Source organism: Peromyscus maniculatus, chromosome 6 (genome assembly GCF_049852395.1).
Source record: "Peromyscus maniculatus bairdii isolate BWxNUB_F1_BW_parent chromosome 6, HU_Pman_BW_mat_3.1, whole genome shotgun sequence".
NCBI classification, from domain to species: domain Eukaryota; kingdom Metazoa; phylum Chordata; class Mammalia; order Rodentia; family Cricetidae; genus Peromyscus; species Peromyscus maniculatus.
In genome coordinates, this window is record NC_134857.1 from 19771579 (window position 1) to 19782163 (window position 10585).

General features: G+C 37.3%; 1 protein-coding gene across 1 annotated transcript; it reads left to right on the plus strand.

The window, feature by feature from the left end:
* Positions 1–6442: 6442 nt before the first annotated feature.
* LOC102923901 (vasculin-like) lies at positions 6443–9258 on the plus strand. The gene is given in 2 exon segments (XM_015988823.3): positions 6443–7920; positions 7981–9258. Coding segments are annotated over 2 exon segments (1422 nt in total). The 5' UTR covers positions 6443–7442; the 3' UTR covers positions 8925–9258.
* The last annotated feature ends 1327 nt before the right edge of the window (positions 9259–10585 follow it).

The window sequence follows — 10585 nt, forward strand, 5'->3', positions numbered from 1 at the left end:
TCTGGTAACTTCTTTATTTTCCATGGTCTCTTGGGCTTTCTAGCTTGCTTACCAACTTTCATTTACATAACATGTTGTATACTCTGCATTTGTGTGCTCAAATATTGTAGTTCTTTTCAAAGTAAAATTTAAATGCCTGGAAACACAGTGAATTTTCCCTGTGCTTGGAGTCCTTTTAGTTTAGTCTCTGTTCTCAGATTAAATTATCTGCTTTTCTAATGGTATTGGTTTAATATTCCTTGCATTATTAATGAGATATCCCCTCTGACTAGACTCCAGACTCTTTAAGTAAAAGGATCTTGTCTTACTAACCCTTTTATAGACTCCAGTATTCAGAAAAAGTGTCTGTATCATAGGAAGCAGGAATTTATTAATTAAATGACTACACAAATGTGTCATTGTAGTATTGGCAACATTATTCTCTATGTTTTAATATTTTTTACCAAATAATTCACTAGACTATTTGCTTCTAATAGTGGACTTTGAGCCAGCTGAAGCCTTCCACATCTAATTCTAGCTTGTGGCTTCTATGATAATCTTTACTCACAAACCTTATATTCAAGCGTTTTAAAGACCACATATTAAATAAAAACAGTTAGGCTGTCAGGGAGAGTGTAATGCCTGTTCACATGGGAAAACATAGCTGTAAAGTTTGAGATTTAAATATTATTGCTCAGAAGGTTTCTTTTGTTGAATCCACAGTTTCCAGAAATCTCACTTCCATAAAAACTGGGTATTGTATTCTAGGAAAAAAAATCAACCTTTCTTCAGAGAATGGCCACAAGACCTCTCTGATGAATGAGTTTTGGTGTTCAGAACTCAGAAGTAGACAGCTGTCACAGTGCCACTAAAGAGTCCTCTCAATTGGAGCAGATGGCACTACTTATTTGACCATCAGATGTTGTTCTGAAGTATCAGTTAGCCAACTGCTTCAGAGAGTTATGAAAATAGAAGATTTATTTAGGGCCTGAGGATTCAAGCACAAATGTTTGTCGCCACAGAGTTTAAACTGATATGGAAAAATTACAATCAACCAATATCCAAGGCAGTTCCAGTAGAAGGTGTGGTGCAGAGCCCCATCCTGCATATGAAGGCATAGCTGGAAAGTATTTCTGTGGCCAGCTGGCTTATAATCTCTTCTATGTAAGCTTCCCCTGAGATATGCAGTAGCCACAGGCATACTCACACATTCACACACCCCAGCAAATGCATTCCTACAAGTACAGTTGCTAATTAGTTTGAAATTTAAATAGAATATCTCTTAGAAAACAGCTGGGTCAACTGTGGCAGGTCTGTGAAAATATTCACAGTATGTGTTGGTGGTCTACATCAGAAATAACAGCCTTTTCTGGCTTATCTTTAAGGTAGCAGCTGCAGTTCTGTGTTCCTTTTACCAATACATCACAATCTGGACCTGCTGCACAGTTACATGGAGTATAATGGTCAGATCACAGGTATGACTCATTCCTCATTATAATTAAAATCTAATTAATTAATACTTTGCTCACCACTGTTCATAATACAATTTTAAGTACTTTCATAATAGTGATATATCATTAATTACATATAGAATTTAAAGACAGTTCATACTGCTTATTCAGCAGAATGCTAAGGCATTGTAAGTTCTTTGTATAAAATAAACAGGTTCCCTTTGTGTTCACACTGAATGTCTACAGGAGAACAATGAATCAAATTCTTTAACTGAGCATCACATTCTATTCCACATCTCCAGAGTAATGGCAGCATAGAATCCCCTAATGAATCCACATGCATTTAATAAACTATATTGAATGTACTAATGGCAACTGGGATGAGTAATATGCTCTAAGCAAATGGAAGATAATCTGAATTTTAAAAAATATGTATTCTTTAATTTAATCCTATAACAATTCTATAGGTATACAATGACCTCATTTTATTAATGTGGAAACTGAGGGTCATGGTGGTTAATGTATTTGCTAAAATATTAACATACTTACTATTGCTTAAAACAAATGAAAGAAGGCACAGCTAATATTGGAATCTTGGCAGCTTAGGGTCAAAACATATTTGTCATTATCATTTATTATATCTTCTTGGTAATTGAAAAAAACATGAGGAATCAATCTTGATTGTATTAGAAAAACATGTAATTTACCACTACAAATTATAATTTTTAGGAATGACAGTGGGCTATTAACATTATCATGCTCCTAAGAGCTCATGGAAAAATAAACTTTAGGAGGGCTGAGTAGCACACATTGCCAGGCTCTAGCTCCCTTCTCTGGACTGAACAGAACTAGAGAACTACTAACAGCAGAATCTCAGAAAGCTTCAAAAAGGTAAAAGGCATTGACATCATTGCTCATTTTTCTGGCATTGTTCTTTAATTTCACTTTCATCTGACAGTGTGAGGTAAGAAAGTGTCCACAGAGATGTCAGGGCTTTCTAGAGAGCATAGAGAAATCTGGGGAGACAGATGTATTGTGTTACCATAGTGGAAAGCTATCCTTTATCCAGGAGGGAGAGTCCATTGAGGCACTGCTAGAACTTATATAAGGGGACTATAGAGGAAATTTTGATAACTTTTAAAAAGTTAACCATTAATTAACATTTTATTATACTACACAGAGACTGTGAGACAATTTGATATCTTTTTTATGTTTTTTTTTTTAATTTAGAGACAGAGCCTCTTTAAGTAGACTATGATGGTTTGGAACTCTCTATGTAGCCTAAGCTAGCCTTAAATACAAGACCCCTTTGCCTGCCGTCTAAGTTCTGGGATTATAGACTTACACTCCCATGTCCAGTTTGCCAATTCCAATTTTGTACAGTAAAGGGCAATCCTACAGATACTGCTGTTTCACAAGGGTAGTTTGAAACAAATAAGTAAACATTTTGCACAGTAGTTGGAACTTATTTTATTTTTTATGTTAAAAGTACATTTCATTGTTTTAGAATATTATTTTAAGATGTGTTACATTTGTTTGTGCTCTGAAACATTTGTTTAATGATGTAAAGATGTATTGCATTCTTTTATGTTGCATTTGTTTAACTCTGTGAAGCTATGTTACTATGCCTGTCTAAAACACCTGATGGTCTAATAAAGATCAGAATGGCCAATAGTGAGACAGGAGAAAGGATAGGTGGGGCTGGCAGGCAGGGAGAATAAATAGAAGAAGAAATCTGGAAAAAATAAGGAAGAAGAGTAAGAAGGATCAAGAAGGTGCATGTCAGGGGCCAGCCACACAGCCACACAGCCAGCCACAGAGTAAGAATGAAAGTAAGATACACTTACTTAGCTTGTGTAGCTGGGTGGCCCCTTCTTTTCTCACTCCTTGATCTTTTTTACTTAACCATCCCTCTTTTCTCACTCTATTTATTCTCTCTGCCTACCAGCCACTCCTATCCTTTCTCCTGCTTTGCTATTGGCCATTAGACACTTTATTAGACTGATCAGGTGTTTTAGACAGGCAAAGTAACACAGCTTCACAGAGTGAAACAAATGCAACATAAAAGGATGCAACACATCTTTACATCATTAAAACATGTGCTTCAGAGCATAAACAAATATAACATATTTTAAAGTAATATTCCACAAAAAAAAAACATTTTAAAGGCCTTTGCAGATATGCCCAGGTAGTCATTGCATCAGAACATTTTTAAAATTCTAGTTGCTTAAGAAGGAAGAAATGTGAAATGCAGAGGATGTTCTAAGCTGATCATAGATGGTGTTTTTGTCAGGGTTCTATTATTGTGAATTAACATCATGACAAAGGCAACTCTTACAAAAGAAAATATTTAATTGATCTTTATTACAGTTTCAAAGATTTGGTCTATTATTGTGATGAGGATCATGGGAGCATAGAGACAGACATGATGCTAGAGAAGCAGCTGGGAGTTCTACATCTGGATCCAAAGGCAGCAGCAAAAGAGAATACTACTGGGCATGGCTTGGGCTTTTGAAACCTCAAAGGCCACTCCTAGTGACATACTTCCTATAACAAGGCAACACCCCTTGACAAATTGTTCTGCTTCCTAAGCATACAAATCTATGAGCCTATGAAGGCCATTCTTATTCAAACCAGCACATTCCACTCACCAGCCACATAGGCTTGCTGTCTATAACAGTCTCAACATTGATTAAAAGTCCAATGTCCAAGTCTCAAAACTCAAGGTAATCCCTTAATTGTGACCCTCTACAAAATCAAAACCAAAAAACAGATCATATACTTCAAATGTACAGCATTACAGAATATACATTACCATTCTAAAAAAGAGTAAATGGAGCATAGTGACAAAATACTGAACCAAAGAAAGACCAAAAACCAAATGAGCAAACTCCAAACACTGCATGTCTATGTCTAATGTCAAAGCAATCTTTAAATCTCTAATTCTTTTCAGCTTTGTTGACTGCAACACTTTTTCTCTTTTGGAATGGTTGCACATTCTGTTAGCAGCTCACTTTGGTATGTATTCCAGGACACTGGCATCTCCAACATCTCTGATCTAGATCTTCCAGAATTTCAAAAATGCAGACATTAAAAAGCTAATCCATTGCACTGTAATTTTCCAAGCTGAATTTAATAGGTATGTGTTTATCCTATATATAAATTCTTTACTTCCTTATTTATGAATGATGTTAATAAGATCACACAATTAAAAATAATCCATAATTAAGTAAGCTTGAAAAATATGCCATCTCTATTCTATGCCAAAACTCTAACATACCTAGAAATTAGATGTTACAATATATAATAAATATGTATCATTTAAATTTAAATATTGTGTTCTAAAATCAGTTATGCCATTGAAGAATGACCTTTCAGCACCTTTGTATCCTTTACAAATGTTAGAGAATAATCTAACTAACAGCTAGTTTATGGTCATATTTTTACATAATATCCTTAGTGTAATGTTAGTTGATTACTGTTCCTCATAGTGTCCTCACTGTGTTGGAAGAAGTCTCGTCATTTCTTACTTAGAAAGCTACTCCTCTTCACATACAACTGTAGATTTTGACCAAACCCATTAAACTTACTCAGGGAATTTACACCTATGTCCCAGACACCATCAATTAAAGACAAGCTCTAAGGATGAGTATAGGAATCTGTAGGACTGGAATGTTTCCCAGGTAATTCTAATATGAACCCAGGCCTAAGAATCAGAAACACAGGGCAATGGTTCTCAAATTTTCTTGAATGTAGCATGACTCCCATGGATACAGGCATTTGTAGAGCTGATGAGTTGTTCTTTAAACAAATCAGAACACCACATGATCTTGGTGTAGTTCTTCCATGGTTGTCCTTCAACATGTCAGGACATAGGCTAGACCTAGCACTCAACAGCAGGACAGTCAAGTAAGAATCCCATCTTCCTGAAATGGGGTGTGTGTGAATATTGAAACCTTCCCTATTTTGTTTCCATCTGCACACAAAAGGACTTTGAGATAATTCTACAATTATGGCAGCAAGGTCTTGATCCATTTTGAATGTCTCAGGTAGCCAGTAGATAGGGTAGGCATATACTCTGGCTATTAGCTTCAGCTGGAAGAAGAACAACTTGCTACTTTAGCAGTGTTCTTCTTTGGCAGTTCACAAATCTGACTTCTCATCACAATTGCTCTACATCTAGCATTTAGGAAAGTGATATGAAAACTCATGAACATAATTCAGTCAACATGGCCAAGCATCTGTATTTGGTAATAATTGAGTAGATCCCATCAGATCAAGCTTCATTAAATAACAACTACAAATTTGGGACAAAACATGGGAAAGAGCTACCACTAAAAGAAAACAAAATGCTAGAGCACTAAGTAGTAGTCATCACATATAATTAAAAACTAGTATGAACAAAGTTTAGCACTCAAGGTGGCTTTTAGCAAAATGGCTTCCCACTGTTGGCATGCAAACAGGCTTAAGTCAGAAGGCATTCCTAAGTCATGAAGGAACCAGGTGAAATAATACAAAGCACACTCACCCCCACCCATTGCAGTCCCAGTTGCAGGCCAGCAGGCAGGACTCCTGCAGGCAGGCTGGACTAAGACCAACCCCCACCAGACCCTGTAACCTACAAGCCCCACCTCACCCTCCAAACCCCCTCATCCTCCAAGATCACAGCTACTCTCCGAGACACAGACTCCACTGGCTGCAGTAAGACCATGAGCTCCCATTGGAACAAGAGTGCCAATTGGACCAAAAGAAGCTTTCTCAGACACAGTCACCATTTACACCAATTGAATAAAGAGATGGATAGAAGCCAGTGCAAAAACACATTTAACAACATAAAAAGCAATATGGTACCACCAGAACTAGTCTTTCTATATCAGCAAGACCTGAAAATCCCAACACAGAAGAAGCAGAGGAAATCAATCTTAAAAATGACTTGAAGGGAAGTAGTCAGAGAAGGAGGAGGACTTCAGGGGCCAACCACCCAGCTGCCATGGAGTAAGATTTACAGAAGTGATTGAATTATGCAGATATGAAGATCATCTTCTAGGTTTTTAAAAAAGGCCTCGGATATTTCAAGTGGCCATTTTAGAATTACAGTTCTGTTTTTTTTTTTCTTTTTTTGGGTAATTTTGCCCCAGAAGTTTATTAAAATTGACAAGAATCATCTCTGAAGTGAATTGATAGTAGTAAGCCAATTCAACGAGCTGCTAAAAGACCCAGTCATTTCTTCAGTATTTTGGTTCAAACGGATTATATAAGTGGTTAAAGTATTTCATCTGGTGTTATTTTCATCTCTTCCCCCTCTCCTGTTGGTGTTCTTCAGCCAAAACTGTAAGATATGTTTGATTTGTGTACTGAGTAGTTTAAAATTACTGTTTAAATATTGCTGAAGTTTCGTGGCAGTTCTTTTTACCTTTATTGAAAGTTTTAGTAATTTTTGACTTCGGCTCTTTTCCTATTACAATGGGACAGCTTTTCTAAATGAAGACATTGAAAGAATACAGAGTTTTTTTCCCTTTTCCCGTTTCTTTACTTGGGAGAGTAAGATGTTCCGGTGTCACACCAGCATGGTAGGATTGAGATAGCCATTTGTCTCTGTGTATGCTGATGTGTAGAAGTAAGCTTCAGATGTGAAGTTTTCTTTTTCTGCTTTCTGCACATAAATTGGATATTTCATCTGGAGTGGATAAGTACAACAGTGACAAATACATGGAATAATAAAGAAGACCTTGCTCTTGAATCCAAGGAACTTGGCTAATTCTGGATAGAGCCATATGAAAACTTCAAAACAAATATGGGTAGCTGACTTCAAATAACTCTATGTCAAATAGTCGTAGGTTAAGTATCTCAAAGAACTTGGATATTTCAGAGGATACAAAATAAAAAAACAAACTGGAAAACATAAAGCTTATAGAGAAAAAACCAGCACCTTCCTGTGCAGTCCTCTTGGAATTTGGACTTGCCATGAGGTGTTGAAGCCTTGTTTCACTGAGTTGGAGAGACTGGACCTAAATGGCGCAGCATGACTTTGCTCCAGCCTGGCTTAATTTTCCTACTCCGCCATCATCAACAAAGTCATCACTGAATTTTGAGAAGCATTCTGAAAATTTTTCATGGACAGAAAATCGTTATGATGTGAGTCGTTGACGACACAACTCTTCAGATGGCTTTGATTCTGGTATTGGACGTCCTAACGGAGGTAATTTTGGGAGGAAAGAAAAAAATGGATGGCGTACGCATGGCAGAAATGGTACAGAAAACATAAATCATCGAGGGGGATACCATGGTGGAAATTCCCGGTCTCGTAGCAGTCTTTTCCATTCTGGAAAAAGCCAAGGACTACATGAAAACAGCATCCCTGACAATGACACTGGGAGGAAAGAAGACAAGAGAGAACGCAGACAGTTTGAGGCTGAGGACTTTCCATCTTTAAATCCTGAATATGAGAGAGAACCAAATCAGAATAAATCTTTAGCTGCAGGTGTATGGGGCCTACACGCCCAGACACACACATACCCAACCAAAAAAATCTCCCAAGCTCCTCTCTTAGAATATCCCCCGAATCCTAAATCTAGAGCTCCAAGAATGCTAGTTATTAAGAAAGGTAATACAAAAGGCTTACAGCTATCTGGATTCCCAGTAGCAGGAAACCTTCTGTCACAGCCAGTTAAGAATGGAACTGGTCCGAGTGTTTATAAAGGCTTAGTCCCCAAACCTGCTGTTCCACCTACAAAACCTACACAATGGAAAAGCCAAACTAAAGAAAACAAAATTGGGACTTCTTTTCCTCATGAATCTACATATGGTGTTGGCAACTTTAATACTTTCAAGTCAACCGCCAAGAGTATTAGTCCATCATCAAATTCAGTGAAAGAGTGTAATCGTTCAAATTCTTCCTCGCCTGTTGACAAACTTAATCAGCAGCCTCGTTTAACTAAACTGACACGAATGTGCAGTGATAAGAAGAGTGAGTTTTTGAAAGCATTGAAAAGGGACGGAGTAGAAGAGGAACATGAAGATGAGAGCCATGCTGGCTCAGAGAAGGATGATGACTCATTTAATTTGCATAACAGCAATAGTACTCACCAAGAAAGAGATATAAACAGAAACTTTGATGAAAATGAAATTCCACAAGAGAATGGCAATGCTTCGGTGATTTCTCAACAGATCATTCGTTCTTCAACCTTTCCACAAACTGATGTTCTTTCCAGTTCACTTGAGGCAGAACACAGATTATTAAAGGAGATAGGCTGGCAGGAAGACAGTGAAAATGATGAAACATGTGCTCCCTTAACTGAGGATGAAATGAGAGAATTCCAAGTTATTAGTGAACAGTTACAGAAGAATGGGCTGAGGAAAAATGGTATTTTGAAAAATGGCCTGATCTGTGACTTCAAGTTTGGACCCTGGAAAAACAGCACTTTCAAACCCACACTTGAGAATGATGACACAGAGACAAGTAGCAGTGACACGTCAGATGACGACGATGTGTGAAGGATTTCCTAACAGCTTTAGACATTTTAGTGTGATCCATCTCTCATGCCGTTTGGGGTGAATTGTAAAAATGAAGAACTATAATTTATGTAGTGAACTACCCCATTAGAAGATGATTTTTTGGGGGGACTTCAATATGAAGAAAACCAAGAATGTTGTGTTGGGCTGTGTTGAACATTATTTCTTTGTAAATGAATGTTGTAGAAATGAGGACTTTGGTTGATCCAACATTGACTCTCTTCATCACTGCAGCATTTCTCTGACTAGCAATGTGACGATGTAACAAATGAGATTTTCTCATTTAATAATAAAAAATTGTGTAATGTTTTGCAAAGCTTCTGTCTTAAAATGTTCAGGTCTTAAGGTCAAAGGCAGCTTACAGTTTTGCTTGCAGAGTCATACTTTCTTCCAACAGTGGAGACCTTCAACTCTACTTTGTGCACCTTCTTCCCCCACTTGCCCCTAAAACAAAACAAAACAGCAAAAAGGAAAACATAGCATGTTGGCTAAAACTGGAGCAAAGTGCACTAAAACATTAACTTCTCGAACTGAAGTCTTGTACTAAGTCACCTTTCAAAACCAATTGCTCTTTAGCCCTTTGTAGCACAGTGGATGGGAGAGAGGAGACGTGCCAGGTGTTCTTCCAGGCGTTCTTCGAGCTTTAGGAGGTGCTTGTCAAGAGCTTTCTTTATTTGGTGTATTGTCAGATCAGGATTTTCATAGCTGATTGGAAGACTTGTGGGAAAACTTATTTTGATAAATTATTACACATGCAGAAAACCTGATCACACTGACTGGATCTGTCCACAACATGGAAAATAAACTGGATTTTCAGGAAAAAAAATGACTTGAAGAAGATGATAGAGATCTGAGTAGTGGTGGCTCATGCCTTTAATCCCAGCACTCAGGAGGCAGAGGCAGGCAGATCTCTGTGAGTTCAAGACCAGCCTGGTCTACAAAGCAAGTTCCAGGATAGGCTCCAAAGATATACAGAGAAACCCTTTCTTGAAAAAACAGAAGAAGAAGAAGAAGGAGGAGGAGAAGGAGAAGGAGAAGAAGGAGAAGGAGAAGGAGAAGAAGAGGAAGAAAAGATGAAGAAAAAGAAGAAGAAGAAGAAGAAGAAGAAGAAGAAGAAGAAGAAGAAGAAGAAGAAGAAGAAGAAAGAAAGAGGCCTGTAAAGAGGAAATGAAAAATTCCCTTAAAGAAATTGAGGAAAACACAAGCAAAAAATTGGAAGAAATCAGTAAATCCCTAAAAGAAAGCCAAGAAAAAGCAATCAAACAGGTGAAGGAAACAGTTCAACACTTGAAAACTGAAATAGAGGTGATAAAGACAGAAATTGAGGGAATGCTGGAAATGGAAAATCTGAGAAAATGAACAGGAAGTACAGATGTAAGCATAACCAACAGATTGCAAGAGATGGAAGAGAGAATCTCTGGCATTGGAGATATGATAGAAGGAATAGATTAATCAGTCAAAGAAAACACCAAAGCCAAAAAAGTCATAACACAAAACATAAAGGAAATCTGGGATCTAAGAATAATAGGATAGAAGGAGAGGAATACCAGCTCAAAATCACAGAGAATATATTCAACAAAATCATAGAAGGAAATTTTCCCAACCTAATGAAGGAAATGCCTATGAAGATACAAGAAGCTTAC